Source organism: Artemia franciscana, chromosome 11 (genome assembly GCF_032884065.1).
Source record: "Artemia franciscana chromosome 11, ASM3288406v1, whole genome shotgun sequence".
Taxonomy (NCBI): Eukaryota; Metazoa; Arthropoda; class Branchiopoda; order Anostraca; family Artemiidae; genus Artemia; species Artemia franciscana.
The window spans coordinates 36,423,196-36,441,459 of NC_088873.1; the positions used below are offsets into that span (position 1 = coordinate 36,423,196).

At 34.9% G+C, this 18,264-nt stretch overlaps 1 protein-coding gene across 12 annotated transcripts in view; it reads left to right on the plus strand.

Moving 5' to 3' along the window:
• Positions 1–3,591: 3,591 nt before the first annotated feature.
• The window catches only part of LOC136033164 (b(0,+)-type amino acid transporter 1-like), a 164,311-nt gene continuing 149,638 nt past the window's right edge, over positions 3,592–18,264 (plus strand). For 9 of the 12 annotated variants that reach the window (XR_010618867.1, XM_065713834.1, XM_065713833.1 and 6 more), the window contains exon 1: positions 3,592–3,654. Coding sequence is in view for 11 of the 12 variants with exons in the window: in XM_065713834.1 (XP_065569906.1) it covers positions 3,607–3,654 (48 nt within the window). In the remaining variant the exon portion in view is untranslated. Of the gene's footprint in view, positions 3,655–8,755; positions 8,817–11,756; positions 11,970–18,264 lie in introns of those variants that run through there. The other 3 variants (XM_065713837.1, XM_065713842.1, XM_065713836.1) reach the window with 3 other exon arrangements.

Sequence of the window (18,264 nt, forward strand, 5' to 3'; positions counted from 1 at the left end):
TCCAATAAATATGACTTCAGGAGTGGTATGGTTTCACCCATGCAGTTCCTAACGTGATGGCCGTAAATAATACAAATGGCCGATTTGACGCATGGGTTTTACAATTTTTTTTTTATTTATTTAAGAAACATTATTTGGTGCGCTCTGAAACTCTAAAATTTAAAAGTAATGCTAGGCTACCTTTAATTCGATAATCTGACTGCTATTTATGCTCGCCGATATCTGACGGCTGCTAATAGTAATTAAATAAAAAAAAAACTAATTTTTTTAGCTGAAAGTAAGGAGCGACATTAAAACTTAAAACGAACAGAAATTACTCCGTATATGAAATGGGTTGTCCCCTCCGCAATCCCTCGCTCTTTACGCTAAAACTTTTAATTGTTTTAAAAAGTAGAATTGTGGCAAAGAGTCAAACTTTAGCGTAAAGAGCGAGGGATTGCGAAGGGGACAACCCATTTTATATACGGAGTAATTTCTGTTCGTTTTAAGTTTTAATGTCGCTCCTTACTTTCCGCTAAAAAAATTAGCTTTTTTTTATTTAATTTCTGAACGTTTTTGAATTAATGTATGTTTGGTTTTGGCTCTCCGCACATAAATTATTAAAATGAAATTTGTATATTAATTCTTTTTTTGGCTAAATGGCTTTCTCTTAGTTTTGATCAGACGATTTTGAGAAATAAGGGGTGGAGAAGGAGGCCTAGTTGCCCTCCAATTTTCCGGTTACTTAAAAAGGCAACTAGAACTTTTAAATTTTAACGAACGTTTTTATTAGTAAAAAATATACGTAACTTAAGAATTAACTTACGTAACAAACTTTCATAATCTTATATTTTTATTATGTATACGAGGGGATTTGTACCCTCGTTAATACCTCGCTCTTCACACTAAATCGTAAGTTTTGTCCCAATTCTTTAAGAATTACCCCTGAATCAGACTATGTTGAACAAAATGGCTATCTCAAAATTTTGATCCGTTGACTTTGGGAAAAAAATGAGCGTGGGAGGGGGCCTAGATGCCCTCCAATTTTTTTGGTCACTTAAAAAGGGCACTAGAACTTTTTATTTCCGTTAGAATGAGTCCTCTTGCGACATTCTAGGGCCACTTGGTCGATACGATGACCCCTGGAAAAAAAAACAAAAAAAAAAAAACAAACGAATAAACACGCACCCGTGATTTGTCTTCTGGCAAAAAATACAAAATTCCACATTTTTGTAGATAGGAGCTTGAAACTTCTACAGTAGGGTTCTCTGATACGCTGAATCTGATGGTGTCATTTTCGTTAAGATTCTACGATTTTTAGGGGGTGTTTCCCCCTATTTTCTTAAATATGGCAAATTTTCTCAGGGTCGTAACTTTTGATGGGTAAGACTAAACTTGATGAAACTTATATATTTAAAATCAGCATTAAAATGCAATTCTTTTGATGTAGCTATTGATATCAAAATTCAATTTTTTAGAGTTTTGGTTACTATTGAGCCGGGTCGCTCCTTTCTACAGTTCGTTACCACGAACTGTTTGATGTTTTTTCTTGTTTTAATAAATATCCCTTTCTATAAATTTAGTAATACTAAGATATCTTCTAGTAGCATTCAATTTAATTAAAGTCCAATTTAACTCGTAGTTTTCCGATTATTTGCCTGATTGCTTCTTCTTGAAGATACAACCAAATCGAAAATGTAACTTGATTTAGGCTTCTTTTTACTTTCAGGTCATCACCGAAACTGTTACAAAAACTTACATTTTAATTTTTGAATTCTTCATTATTCAAGAAATTATGAAAGTCATCTGTTCTTGGCGTTTTTCTAACATTAGTTAGCAGTTTAAATAATTTTACTCATGAAGATGGCGCTTTTATTATAACAATTTAAATCTGTAAAACACGGATAAATGCTTAGTCCCTCTTCTTAACCCTGGTTAGAACCTTATAGGTATTTTGAAATTTATTTTATAGTCTAGCTGAAAGATAAATATATCACCTGTTTTGCTTTTGAGTGATCTTTTCAATTAGGCCAATGGTTTCCATTTTAATTGCATCTGAGTTGTCCTCACCCCTCCACAGTTTCTGTATATGCTCCCAGGGATAAATTTGGGGCATTTTATGGCAAAAATCTAACTTAGCTACTTTTTGATTTCTTGGAAACAAGTTAGGTTAGGTAAATGAAACTTTCACTAATGAATCCAGGACCAAAAACATACTCCAGGAAGGTATTGCCAAGCTACTAGGCTTATGCTAACCCTCTTCTGATTTCTAAATGTTAGAAATTTGCCTAATTGACAAGTCTATACCTATAGAAATTTGATAAAACAACAATAGCCTATACATTATTTTCACTTTCTTTTTTTCTGGTTTTAGTTTTGAAAATTCAATTCCTGTTATTTGTGTAGAGTTTTAAGCCATACCATTGGAGTTTCCTAAAATTTGGGAAATATATTTGAAGATCTCAAAAAACCTCATAAATTGGGATTGAACAGAGTTGTGATACTGAAAGTAGCCTACTTGTTGTTGTTGCTGTTGTTTAGTTGATGTTTGAGCAAATCAACCACTCATATGCATGCAATCCTCTTTTGAAATTTGGGCTTACAAAGCCATATGACTTTGAAAAACACTCAAATAACATTTTAAGAATTTAATGCTTGATTCATGCTGTGTCATTAGATCTCTGAGAGCCAGATGGTTGTTGTTCTTCACATTCCCTATCCAACCCTTTATCTTCCATGTACAGGTGAAACAGATGCACTGGGATGTCAATGACATACCATTTTGAATGTTCAAGTCAAAGTATGGTTAATATGCTCTCTTCAGAAATGGCATAAAGGCCTTTTGGTTGGTATTGTTTGCAAGATAGCAGCACAAATAGCAACCCAACTTGGTGAATCAATACAACCTCTAGAAGTAAATTAAAGAATAGAACAGTGAATTATACATAATAACACCCTGTAACATAATAATGTATAATAACATAATAATAACATAATAATGTATAATAACATAATAAAGTATGACATTAAATAGCATAATAATGTATAACTTATCATAACATACAACTTGTATGATTTTAAACACTTGCCATACTATCTATTCTGAACACTAATTATGGCAAAATGGAGGATACAAATTTGTCAGGTGGTGTCCTCACTTTATTGATGCAAGAATCAGTGTCAGAAGTTCTTGCCAATAAGACAGTTCTCTTGTAATAGATATGGATAAATTAAATAGAAGATGAATAAATTTGCAATTTACAAATGAATAATGTTACTATCTAGTTTTAATTATTCCATAATTAATCTCATAAGTGAGCCACCTACTGGTGACCCCAAGAAAACTCAAAACTACTATTGTTTTGATAAAACCAGGGTTGCTGTCCCTTTGCGATTGATCACTCTTTCTAGTGATTTTTTATATGCCTAAACAAAAAACTCATTAAATCAGCACATAAATCACTAGATTATTGAAAGAAATCACTAAATCAACCAAAAATCACTAAAATCTATTGATTCTTTCTCACCAGGCGGCAACCCTGTTTGTAGTCCATCAGTAAAAAGATAGGCTATTATAAAGTTAATTTATATAATGAATGTTTACTTTTTCAGGGAGCTGCTTTTTTAATGGTAGGAAGAAATGGAATAGGAAGTGGAGTTGACATTGGACAGGAGGTAAAGTTTTAAAAACACAAAATTGTTATAATTTATTCAACTAAACGTTTCAAAATAACGTTTTAGCTTGTACATTTTCACTGGGGTATTAAAATTTTGGGGTTCCTGAACTTCTCTAAAATCAGTGGAAAAATTCGGTAATGTATTGAAAATAAAATAAAAACAATGGTTATTGTTGCAACAAAAGGGGATAAAAAAGTATGTTTTTGGCGTTATCTTAAATTCTGATGTGATTAAGCAAAACAGATTTCAGATTAAGCAAAATCTTAAAACTCTTGGAAACGACAGAAGGGTGAAATAACCATTGTGTTTGAAATAATGAGTTCAGTATTTATGCTGTACTGACCAGGAAAAAAAGTGTAATAATAGGATTTGATCCCCATGGTGGCTCTAAACTAGGGTATAGTCAGTTGATTCCAATATACATTCACAGTTTTTAACAAATCCATTATTAGGATTTGATTGGTCCATCTTCTTAAAAATCTTTGAAGAGCAATAATGAATTTTAAAACCTTAAAAAATAAAATTGAAAATAAAAAATCTTCTTCAAAAAAGCTAGTAAAACTGCATATTTAACATGTAATGGCTCTAATTGTTCAAAACTCAGCAATTCAAAATTTTATTTCATTCTAATTTTTACTTTATTTTTCAATATAGTTGACATGAAAGAAAATATTAGTAATATAATTCGTTTTCAGTAAAGCGCAAATAAGGCAGTAGGCTTTAGATTTTGACAGTTAGGGAAGGGGGAACAGGGAATGGAGCAAAACTCTCGTTTGTAGTGTTTTTTGTTCATTTTAAGTTTATCTTGAATATTCAATTTAGTTTTAACTCGCTTTAAGATTCATTTTTTCATCTGTATTAGCATCTGTTATCTGTATGTTTGCTATGATTGTTTATTTAATTTCTGTTTGTTTTTGGTTTTATTTAATGGTCAATAATAATTTCAATGAATTAATAGAGTAAATAGTATTCAAATGTGCGGTTGTCAAGCAGGAATGCATAGTCTTGGCTCAAAGAAACGAAGTATTTTCATTAAAAACTCTTAGAAATGTCTCTTAATATAGCTTAAATTTACCTCTAATAAGTCACTCCTTGGGCATTCCCATTAAAAGCTCTCATGAATATCCCTCAATACGGCGGGAATCTACCTCTAATATCAAATCTCCACCCCTCCCTCTCTCCCTAGAATTGGTTGCTATGGCCCCCACCTTTTTGTAATTCACGCTTGTTTTTGCTTATATTTTATCCTATGTTAGGTTTTTTCACGTTTTGTTTTTTGTTTGTTCAGTTATAGTTTTTTTTTCTGTGATTTCATGATTATATAATGTTTTTTATTAATAGAAGACATATGTGCAAAAGAGCCTTCATTCTTTAGATTTCTTCTTCCATGATGAATCTTCAATATGTTTCATTATTGCAATTTAAGCAACTTGTAGCCTACGTACATCGGTATGCCCGTTCAAGATTGCCTGTAATATAAGTGTAAAATTATGTGTAGTGAAGAGGAAAAGAAAGAGTTTTGATCATATATGAAACTGTACCATATTCTAGCCATAATGATACTCTCGCTTTTATTTCAGCTCCGATAGCACATTCAAGTTCCAATAGAGTAAAAAACTCTATTGCTAAATAATGCGCTAAGAACAAGCCCGAATATTATCTCATAATTCCCACTAAAGCATTCCCACTTGACAAGCAGGTGCACATCAAATGTAATCGATTTTCTCCCCTGCTTTTCAATTATTACAGACATGAGAAAACACTCGAGCCACGTAATCATTGTAGATAGAGGGAGAGGGAGTTCTGCGTGCTTTAGAATAGTTTATTAAGTAGAAAGTATTTCCAAAGTAATAATATTAGTGAGGCTTTCATAATCCAGCTGTCTAGCACTCCATTTCCGTTGTGGATGAGTCTCTTTGAATCCTAATGCGGACAAAAATCTTTAGATTGTAAAGGTTCGTTGAAAAAATGTCTTGAAGGAAAATGAAAACTAAAAAAATACCTTCAAAGAAAAAAACTACTTGAAAGAAAAATGAAATCCCAAAGTGAAATCTCTTAAAGTATTATGTAACACCCTTGTGTACAGCATCATAACGTAACACCCACTTATGCGCTACCATGACGTTACATCCCCTGTGTGCGCTGCCGTTTCGTAACATCTCGCGTTTGCGCCGCCATTACGTAAGACTGACATGTGGGCCGTCATTACGTAAAATTTCACGTCTGCGCTGTCATGACACAGCCTCCCACATATGTGCTGTGGTTAGTTACAAGCGGGGATCCCCCACGGGGCCCTGACCTATTACAAATCACACAAAATGACGTCATTCCCAATAAATCTATCAATTCACGTAAGATTATATCACCCCCAATAAATCTCCAATAAACGTACATGGTAAACAAGCCCTATTACGCAACGTATAGATGTAGTATAGCGTTTCAAATCATTTGCATAAGTAAAGAAACCCTTATACGTAACGTGCAGGTGTACTATATCGCTATAGGAGCATTATAGTATTCCGTAAGACCCAGGTGCGCGTAATAGCGTCTTGAGGGGCTAGTAGTTTCAATAGTATATTCCTTTGACAGGATTCAAAGACGTAAAGGGGATACTACTGAGATTTGCAGGAGAAAAATTTTGCATAGATGGAGGAATATATAGCATGACTAGAAAATAATCAGAAAGCAAGTATAAAACAAGTCTCTGTCAGGGGGAAATTCTAGATGAGAGAATTCTACACGAGAGAAACCTTCCACAGGGCTTTTTCCGTCTGGGGCACTTTTCAATGGAGGGGTAAGCCATGGAGACAGAGCTATTAGAATTTTGAATATTCTGAATACAATGCCTATTTCAGAATTTTGGACAGTGCTCAGGCGGGTGTCTAAAAGGGGCGAGTTTTTTTTTTCCTCCAGATACTTTCCAACACCCAACTCAACATGCGCTAGAAATTATAACTTAATACTCTAAGCCGTTCCTCAGAAATCGCATGAACATAGCGTGTTTTGATTCTATTCAACACCCCCCTCAATATTTCCTGAAAGTAGTAAGTAGAAATGGTCGTAGCCACGAGCTGTCGCAGTCACAGTCAAATATTGTCGCAGTCAAAGTTGGCACTAGTCGCAGTTGTTATCGCAGTAGTGACCCTGAAATTTTCTAATTTATACCCTTAGTTGTTCCTAAGATATTACAGGTACGTCTTTTGATAGCCTGGACTCGCATAGTATTTCTTAGTCTATTTTAGGACTCCTTCAACATTCTTTGAAGTTTCAGGGAATGTTCAGCCTTTCTAGAGAAACTCAGTTTCAAATACTTCCCCTTTTGCCAACGATAAAATCATGTATGTTAACAATGGGCACATTGCATAATTTACAACCGCTGCCCACGTTGTTGTGGGAGACAGGGCTTCTCCGGAGCCAGAGTTGTTAACCCTCTTGACTATTTTGAACAAACTCGCTTTTCAGAATTTTAATCAGCGTTGGGAAGAAGATGTAAAAGAAAGGAAAATAGGGCTGTTTACTATCCAATTACCGTCCTCAGCATACCCTGAAAGTTTTAACTTAACACACCCAGCACTTCTTGAGATATTGCTGATGTGTCCATTTGACAACTAGTATGCATTTAGTGTGTTTTGATTTTCGTCAATATCCCCCTCAGAAGTTTCTGAAAGTAGTTTCACGTAGTCGCAAGTAGTTGTAGTCAAATTCTCAAGTAGTCACAATTGCAAATTGTCGCAGTCGCTTCTAATTGTACTCTCAGTCATATGCAGTCGCATCACCAGTCTCAGTGGTAGTTGTAGTACAAGTTGGAATAGTAGCCCTGAAAGTATCAAGTTTGTATCCTTAGTCCTTCCTAAATATAGCACATTACGCCTTTCCGATAGCCTAGATGCACATAGTGTATTCTGATTTAATTAAATATACCCCTCAAGATTGCCCGAATTAAGAATTAATAACCTAATCCTTATTGGACACACCCAGAACCAGACATCTCCATTTCCCAGTAATAAATTCCACATGTGAACCATTGGTAAATTGCAGAATTTGCAGTCCTTGCTCCGCGGGCTGTGATGGGCATTGTTTTCCAGGAGCTATAGTTATTGAGTCTTTGGACTATTTTGAACAAAATAACTTTTTCAAAATTTTAATCGTTGTTGAAGGGAGGAGTCATCTAAAAAGAGAAAGATGGGCTGGTTGTCTTCAGGTCATTCTTCAACACCACCCTCAAAATATAAACAAACCCTCAGCCGTTCCTTACATATCGTTGGTACATCCTTTTGACAAATGTCATGGAAATAGTATGGCTTGATTTGTTCTACATCCCTCTCAAATTTTTTTGAAAGTATCACCAAATTGAGCCTTTTCTGAGACCCGAAATCAAACATGCTCCCTTTTTCCAACAAAATAACCTTATATGTAAACAATGAGTAACTTGCATAACTTACAACGTTTGATCTAAGACCTTTGGGGGATTACGTCAACCCTGGAAGCAGAGCTATTTGCCTTTTTTCCATTTTGAACAAAATAGCTATCTCAAAATTTTGATCAGATTTCTTTGGGGGAAGGGTAGTTAAAAACGGTGTGAATGTGGGGCTGGCTGTCCTCTGATTTGTTTTAATTCTTAAGAAGGTGACTAGAGCTTTAAATCTTTAGTCGAAAGATCACCCCGTCATGTCTTTCCTGTGACCACCCCTTCGATATGAAGTGGGTCTGGGAAAAAATGATAATAAATGTTAAAATGCAAAATTTGCAATGCAAAAATGATAAAATGATAATAAGAGATAAAAGCGGTTATACAGGAAATAAGAAATAGATAATATGATTCTGTCTACAGCATCTCCCCTTTCCATTATGAATTATGTATGTGAAAATTAATTATAAATTATGAATTATGTCCCCTTCTAATTATGAATTAACAAACTTCAGTTTTCTTTATTGCCTTGTATAGGCCTGCCCGCTACCAACGTTGACCTTCGCTTGTTTGATTTATCGTGGGTTTAAATTGGCATATTAATTTTAGTCATGATTGAAGGGTCAAGAAAGGTAAAACTGAGCTCTTTAGTGGAACTTTTCGCAAAATTTTTTGCTTGAAACTGTTAGTATAGAATAAACAGCGATGACGTTGACGTTTTTTGAAGTGATTTTTACATGGTGGAGCTCTGGTAATATACCGTTTTAATCCTTTTAGCAGGCTGGTAGTTATAAACACCGATAGGAAGGGGAACATACCAAAAATTTACCTCTCCCCCTATTTTATAAGACCAGAAGTGGGTAAACGTGGAATCAGGAGGAGGGCACCTTGGTGCCGTCCTTAAGTACGTTCCGGGTAAATTATAAGCTGTGGCAATAAACTTTACAGAGACTCTTAATCTGGCATTTATACAGGGATATTCATCGGGTAAACATCTTGGGGGGGGGGGAATTTTCCCCTAGATTCTGAATGGTAAAATTCTAGACAGGCTATTTTTTGCTATCTTGATTAGGCTAGGAAAATGAAAATCTCAGGGATGGATCAAAAGACTAGAGTATGTCCAGGGAAGGTATTTTGAAGTACCTACCTCCACTCCTTCTCCTTCTAAAGGGCACTGATCTTTGATGACCTTCAAAAATGTTCCTTTTTTAAAAGCAAAACCTTGCAAAATAGATCTTTTGCTTAAATAAAGTGCAAGAAATATACTTTCAGCGTCACAACTTTGCTATATCCCAATTTATGAGATTTCAAAGATCTGCAAACACATTCCTTAAATTTAGAAAAAAACATTGGTATGGCTGAAACTTTCCTCAAATAACAGGAATGGTATTTTTAGCACCAAAACCAGATAAAAAGAAACTGAAAATTAAGGTATAATGTTGTTTCGTCAAAATTCCAATAGGTAAGACCTGTCACCGACGATACTGCAACTAACGCGGCCTTTTCAAAACCTTAATGGCCTTCCTGTGGGAAACTGTAAGCCATTAGTAAGCGAAAAGAATAGCAAACAAAATTCCCCCTGGTTGGTGAAATTGCTTGGAACCACCAAAAGGAACAGAAATCTGTCGTTTCACACTATTTTGTAATGTAGTCTCTTTAGTTTTATGGGATGCAACTACAATAATTGTAACTCGCTTGGATTCTTTCCCCTCTACCTTCACAATAAACTTTTTCAATTAGATTAATTGGATTCATAAATGAGGGGGGTGTATCCTCCAGAAAACTGAAAATTTAACATTTTCGTAAATTGATTTATTTTCTATATAATCTGTTGGCTCACTCTTAATAATTCGACTCACAATATTTTATAATAATATTCTCTTTAGTTTTATGGGATGCAACTGTAATAATTGTAACTCGCTTGGATTCTATCCCCTCTATCGATAGTCACGTTGATCTTCCGGCCTTGGCCAGTTTGATTAGTGCTATTTTTTTTTATAGTTTTCTCAACATTTTCTATACAGCTTTCATGTTTTAGTGTTTTTTTTTTTTTCAATTTTGGCCTCCTTCGAAAAACAATTACCGACCAATGCCAAAATAGCTTTCTAGATATGCACTAGACTTCTGACACATTATTGTTTAGCCATTTTTTTTAGCGACGGATACAAGAGGGAGAGATAGAATAAGCTGCTTTCTTACTATAATATATATATATATATATCATGTTAGAATGTATATTATTACTATGTAATTTTACTATAAAAGCACAGGTTTACGTGACATTTGGTTATTATCATCAATACTCTTTTGCATTAAATTAATTGTTTTCAAATGGAGGTGAATATCAGCGTCAAATTTGAAACGAACTTAAACTTTCCCATCGTCTTCAATAGCTTGTGTATCATAATCACAGTAGTCTTATGAATGCAGTATAGAGCTAATGACGGCCCATAGTAACTTAAATAAGATGCACAAAAAAATTTCTAAGAAACTGTCTAATGAACAAAAAATTGCAATCGACAACTGAACAGTAAATTTTAGATAAAATATTTTTTTAGAATTTTAAAAAAAAATCATGAAACTCCTTTAATGCCAAATATAAATCAAAAGATATATCCATTATCAAAACTCTTATCGAGAGGTGTAGAGTCTCTATCTTAAGAACTAACGTAAATTTTATGTGTCTTTTTCCTTCCGTGGCCTGTTATTTTGAAACAGTGCTCGTAGAATATCGGGAGTGGGTTTGTTTGAACGGAAATTAAAATTTCTAGTTCATTTTTTATGTTATTACGGAGATTGTGCCACATAAATGCGGATTTTATCCCATTTTATGCCAACGTAAAAACAATTTTTGGCAAATTAAAGCCAAAATACCAATTTATGCAAATTCTAACCTTACCACTTACCACACAAAAACTTGCTTCTGAATGTTTCATTGCCAAAATTCGTAACTGTACTCTTGCAGTCACCTATCTTTAAAAAAAATGATAAAAATCACCCTTTAGCCTGGGAAGTTCTGGTTTGTCTTCTTTTTTCCTGAAGGGACTGTAAAGAATCATTAGTACACTGGTTATAATGGAACATGCATTACTATAAACCATTCTTACATTATTATGTTGGAAGATGGGAAAAAGAAGAAGTGCATAAGGGTCAGAGACTCGTTTTCCTGTTCTTTGTGAGTAAAGTGAACAGAAGAAAGTGAGTTTTGACTGTATCTGCAAGGTTTAAAAGATGAATCTTGGCTGAAAATCTCCGAAACATGTTCTGAATATGTCAATCTCTGTTTTGAGAAAAGTAGAACATTATTATTAAGGCCATATCCAGGGGTTTCGAGTTAGGGGGTTGTACCCTCCCCGTAATGTTTTGTCCGAATCGTAAAAAATGAATATAAACAAATTTTGATGAATTTGTTTTTTGTACCCCCGTACCCCGGAAAAATATCTTGGATACGACCCTCATTATTGCTAACAACTATCTAACACGTTTTGATTATTGTTGAAATATTAATTCTCAGTGAAATTTTCGATTATAACTATGACTGTTCAAAGACTTCGAACACGCAAATCTGCAAACAAACATCTTGATTTCTTGTAGAAAATTTTAACTTAACCGGTTTTTTTCTAGTTCTTTAGAATAAGAATTTGATAACGACAGATTGATCCTTATTATCTGTGTGTTTACATATATATCTATTGATTAAGCAGTTATTCATTTGGAAACTTCGAAAATTTAAAATTTTGATACTTAATCTACGATCGGTAGCTAGATGTTTAAGAAGGTGAAACTATAGTTGAATTCCTGTTGAAATTTTTTTGGATTGGAGTAGTTACTAATTCTGTTTCTAGACTAAAAGGAATGAAGGGAGAAAATAATCAAGGATTTGTTTTAGATGAACCAGCTAAAGGTAATTTAAATATTCGTTGTTAAAGGTATTTAAGAGAAATTTTGAGTCCGTATAGACTTAAAAAGTACAAGTAGTAAAAATCGTTTGAACACCTTTGAAGTTTAAGTGATTGATTCCTTAGAAATTCCCACTAGATTATTTTCTATAAATTTTACCAGTACCTTATTAGTGTATATGGTATGTATGGCTAGCTTCGGTGAAAAGAAAACCAAATTTTACAAGTCAAATTATAAAATATCCGTGATCGGAAACTGTAAGAAGTCGTATTTTAACGCAATATTTCCATGAATAAAAAGACAGACATTTGTTGCTTATTTTAAAGATTTAAAAAGTATGTTTTTACTTATTCTACGGAGGATAAACATAAATTAAGAACTTGTAGATTGAAAGATTTTTTTTTTATGTCTGATCAGTCTTTTCGTAGATTACATAAAAAAAAACTAGTTTTTTTAACTGAAAGTAAGGAGCGACATTAAAACTTAAAACGAACAGAAATTACTCCGTATATGAAATAGATTGTTCCCTCCGCAATCCCTCGCTCTTTACGCTAAAGCTTTTAATTGTTTTAAAAAGCAGAATTGTGGCAAAGAGTCAAACTTTAGCGTAAAGAGCGAGGGATTGCGGAGGGAACAATCTATTTCATATACGGAGTAATTTCTGTTCGTTTTAAGTTTTAATGTCGCTCCTTACTTTCAGTTAAAAAAACTAGTTTTTTTTTTATGTAATTTCTGAACGTTTTTGAATTAATGTATGTTTGATTTTGACTCTCCACACGTAAACTATTCAAATGAAATTTGCATATTAATTCCTTTTTTGGCTAAATGGCTTTCTCTTAGTTTTCATCATACGATTTTGAGAAATATGGGATGGGGAAGGAGGCCTAGTTGCCATGCAATTTTTCCGTTACATAAAAAGGCAACTATTAATTTTAATTTTAACGAATTTTTTTATTAGCAAAAAATATACGTAACTTTAGAATTAACTTACGTAACAAACTTTTATATTCTTTAATTATTATTATGTATATGAGGGGGTTTGTACCCTCGTTAATACCTCGTTCTTTACACTAAATCGTAAGTTTTGTCCCAATTCTTTAAGAATGACCCCTGAATCAGAAAGGCCGTAGAATAAATAGTTGAAATTACTAAAAATACTTTAGCATAAAGAGCGAGGTAATTATCTCCTCCTAAATACCTCGCTCTTTATGCTAAAGTATTTTTAGAATCCCTCATATGCGTAATAATCTCTGTTCGTTTTAAGTTTCAATGCTGCTTCTTCCTTTCATTTGAAAAAACGTTTTCATGTTTATTTTTCATTGTTTTCTTATAGTAATGCTAGAGAATCCTGCGCCCTTTTCATTGAATTTTTCTTCCCCCATGACAGATTCCTCCAAGGAAAGATTGGCCAACATAGCCCCCTCTCCTCAGCCCCACCCCCAAACAAAATAAAATCCCCCTGAAAACGTCTGTACACTTCCCAATAACCATTACTATATGTAAACACTGGTCAAAGTTTGTAACTTGCAGCCCCTCCCCCAGGGATTGTTGGGGAGTAAGTCTTCCCCAAAGACATAGTTATTATGGTTTTCAACTATGCTGAACAAAATGGCTATCTCAAAATTTTGATCCGTTGACTTTGGGAAAAAAATGAGCGTGGGAGGGGGCCTAGATGCCCTCCAATTTTTTTGGTCACTTAAAAAGGGCACTAGAACTTTTCATTTCCGTTAGAATGAGCCCTCTTGTGACATTCTAGGACCACTTGGTCGATACGATGACCCCTGGAAAAAAAAAAAAAAAAAAAAAAAAAAAAAAAAAAAAAAAAAAAAAAAAAAAAAAACAAAACAAACAAACAAACAAACAAATAAACACGCACCCGTGATTTGTCTTCTGGCAAAAAATACAAAATTCCACATTTTTGTAGATAGGAGCTTGAAACTTCTACAGTAGGGTTCTCTGATACGCTGAATCTGATGGTGTCATTTTCGCTAAGATCCTACGACTTTTAGGGGGTGTTTCCCCCTATTTTCCTAAATAGGGCAAATTTTCTCAGGCTCGTAACTTTTGATGGGTAAGACTAAACTTGATGAAACTTATATATTTAAAATCAGCATTAAAATGCGATTCTTTTGATGTAGCTATTGATATCAAAATTCAATTTTTTAGAGTTTTGGTTACTATTGAGCCGGGTCGCTCCTTACTACAGTTCGTTACCACGAACTGTTTGAAACTCAGAAAATTAAATCATTCGATTGGAAATTGAAAGCCCCGTTGCCCTTTTTAATGGTCTAAAGTGACTGGAGGACAACCAGCCCTTCACACCGACCATTTTCCCAAACCCATACAATTAAAATTTTGAGATAGCCATTTTGTTCAGCATAGTTGAAAGATCCAAAAATTAGTCTTTGAGGATTAAAATCCCCCCAAAGCCCTCAGGGCAAGGGTTGTAAGTTATACCCTAGGGGCATATAAGGTTCTTATAGAAAGTGAGTAACCAGGGCACTTCGTATAGAAGGAGTTGTCGTAGAAACTTTGAATGGGGCTCATTCGATTAGAAATTGCAATATCTAGTGCCCCTTTTAAAAGTCGGAAGTGATAAGAGGGCAACCAGACCCCCACCGTCCATCATTCCGCCAAGAAATCCAATCAAAATTTTGAGATAGCAATATTGTTCAGCTTAGTTGAAAGGTCCAGTAATTATGTGTTTGAAGATGACACCGCCCTCACAGCCCTCAAGGGAAGGGTTGTAAGCTATGTCCCAGGGGATATAGCATTGTTATGTAAAGAGTGGTCGTGTAAACTTTGGAGGGGGCTCATTGTATTGGAAATCAGAAGTTCTGGTGCTCTTTTTAAGAGTCAAAGTGTTGTAGGTGAAGTACCCCCCTTATGTTCTATTTTTCCCAAATAAATTCGAGAGAAAGTTCGGGATAGCCATTTGTTCAAAAACAGTCCAAAGATCACAGGCAGTGCAATAGAGTTGCCTAAGTAAAGAGTAATGCGGGCCCTATGTGCTATTTATTTTATTATTATTTGTTTTGTTTTTTTCTTGTTTTTTTTTTTTAGACCAGGGCACTTTGTATTGAAGGAGTTGCCAAAGAAGCTTCGAAAGAGATTCATTTCATTGGAAATTGAAGGATCTAGTGCCTTTTTTAATAGTCAAAGGTCATTGGAGGGAAAATAGCCCCCCAAGCCCATCTTTTCCCCAAACGCATCCCATCAAAATTTTGTAATTGTAATTTTGTTCAGTGTAGTTAAAAGGTCCGCAAAATATATGCTTTAGGATGACAACTCATCCACAGCCCTCAGGGAAAGAGCTGTAAGTTATGCCCCGGGGGATATAAGGTTTTATAAAGAGGGTGTTAGTAAAAACCTTGGAGGAGAATATTTGAATTTGTAATCGGAAGTTCTAATGCTCTTTTTAAGATCCAAAGTGATCGGAGGGCAGCTACTCCCCCCACACGTCATATTTTCCCGAAATACGTCTGATAGAAAGTTCGGGATAGCCATTTGTTCAAATATAGTCCTAAGATCATAGACAGCGCAGTTGCACTGCCTAAGTAAAGAGCCATGCGAGCACAATTTATTAATTTTTATTTCTTCGTATACCAGGGCACTTCATGTAGAACATGTTGTAGTAGAAAGGCTTTTTGAATTGGAAATTGCAAGTTCTATTAGCCTTTCTAATAGTCAAAAGTAATTGAAGGGCAGCTGGCCCCCCTGCCCACACCCTTTATTTCCCCAAACACATCAAATCAAAATTTTAAGATAGCCATTTTGTTCAGCGTAGTTGAAAGGTCCAGTCTTTTATAGTTCCCACCAAAGCCCTTGTGGTGATGGTTGTGAGTTATGCCGCCGGGCCATATAAGTTATTTTGAAAAGGGTAGTCGGAGGGGGGGGGGGCTTATCGCATTGAAAATTGAAAGTTATAGACCCATTTTTGATAGTTGTGCATTACTAGTACTACTACAACTACCGCCACTACTACTACTTCCATTACTACTACTACATCCACAATACAACATTTCATATTTTGAGGGAAATTTCGATCAAAAGACACTATGTGCATGTACACTATCAAAAGAGCGTATCACAAGAATGTACTTGAGCATTAAGTTGGAAATTTCATAAAATGCTTAAACGGGATGATCAATTGAGCAAAAGGCAATATGTGCATGCTTCTACGAATGCTACTACCGCTGCTACATTTACAACTACTACTGCTACTACCTCAACTACTACCTCTGTTGCAACTACTTGTAAGGTTAAGAGCATTAAGATGAAAAGCATTAAGAGCATTAGCAACAGCGGCCAATTGTAAATTGGAACTTCCAGGACTTGATAAGAATGATGCTCAAATCACCAAGAGGCAATACAAATACTATAAATACTACCATTACAGTTACTGTAAAATGAAGCTAAGGATATTAAGCTGAAACTTTTAGGGAACGTTAAGGGAATTTTCCATTAAAAGAAAAAACTGTGCCTGCAGGTTTTCCAAAGAGTATATAAGCAACATCATGGACAGCTCCACTCTAAAATAACTAGAAATACCATTGAAACTTTTAAAGGAGCTAATTCAGTTAAAGATTAAAAGTTCTAGAGCCTGTTTTAAGAGTTAAAAAAATTAGAGGGCAAGCAGCCCTCCTCCCAAGCCTTTCATTCTCCAAACAAACCCAAGCAAAATTTTGAGACAGCCATTTTGTTCAGCAAAGTAAAACAGTCCAAACAATCCTAGAGAAGCTCTGTCTCTGGGATAGTGGGTATGTCAACCTCCCACAATCATGTAAATAGAACATTATGCTTTAAAACTAAAGTTTACTTTAAAACTAAATCAAAAGGCACTGCGTGTAAAGTTGCCAATAAGAAACCTTAACAGTATATCGAGAACAACTGAGGTTATTAGTGTGAAACTTTGGGGCTATTGCTATTACTAATTACTAATTACTATTACTAGCTTTGGCTATTGGCAAGTATAATAACTAAGTCCTTGGAGATGACACGACCCCTAGAACTACTGAAGGTAGGGCTTCAAGTTATGAAATTTGCCAGTTTACAGATTTTGTTATAGGGAAGTGTACCGACATTTTCAGGAGAGGGAAGATTTTCTGGGAAGTATTTTTTACGGTGAGAATTTCCCATTGGAATGGAAATTTCTGGGTAGAAGTTTCCAAGGGAAATGTTACACGAAATTTTACAAGGGGAGATTTGGCTGACTTTGTATCCGAAATTCATTTTATTTGCCTTATTTTCTCGTTTGTGACCCCATTTCACATATGGAAATGCTTTGGGGGAAGGATTCGGGTGGAATTTTCAGCGGAGTTGGAGTTATCTGGTGGATTCCTTATGTGGAAGGGGGGGGGACGGGTTTTTGCCTACGGGAGAAATTGTCCATGGGGAAATATTACCAGGAGAAATTCTCCATCGGGAAACTTTCTGCGGGAAAAACTTTCCATTGTGGGAACATTTTCCATACAGGAAATGGGGGAGGCACGTTGGTTTCCTCCTTGACCTTAAAAAGGATCAGTAATTAAATAAAACAAGTACTTCTTCAAATGAAAGTATGCTAAGGAGTACTGTTCAGGCGGAATCGTAAGCAAGAAATTTTCTGGGGAGAATTGACAGCGAGGATGGAATTGTCCGAGGGTGATTTTGTGGCGGAAGAACATGACATGAGAGTAGCTTTCCATGGCATAATTTTTCATCAGGGGATTTTCCACAGAGGGGATATTCCACCAGGTGGATTTCCTGGGATTATTTGAAATACGAACAGAAATTAAGTATAAACAAATTCTACTGAAAGTAAAGAGCAACTTTAAAACTTGAAGCGGAAAGAAATTTGTATACGAGGGGGCTTCCCCCTCCTCAATGCCCTGGTGTTTACACTAAAGTTTGAGTTTTCAGTTCTTTAAGAACGATTTCTGAAACACTAGGGCTATATAATTAGAATCAGAACCTCTTTTGAAATCTCTTTAAAAAACCTTAGCGTGAAGCCCACGGAATAATTTCTGTTCGTTTTAGGTTTTGATGTTGCTCCATACTTTCAGTAGAAAAGAACTTGTTTTGTTTTTTTGTTTACTTCTAACCTTAAACAGACAGAAATTATTATGAATGAACAAATAAAAGCCAAAATCGATAGGAATTGAAATGAAAAACTACGTCAAACATGAGTAAATGAATCGGAAAACGAAAAATAAAATAAATAAGTCATTCGAAGTGAAAACAAAAATTACGACAAACAGGAGTAGGGCTACCTTCTAAAGGCATTAGGTGAGAGTGTTAGCCACAAGCGGCTTTTTACC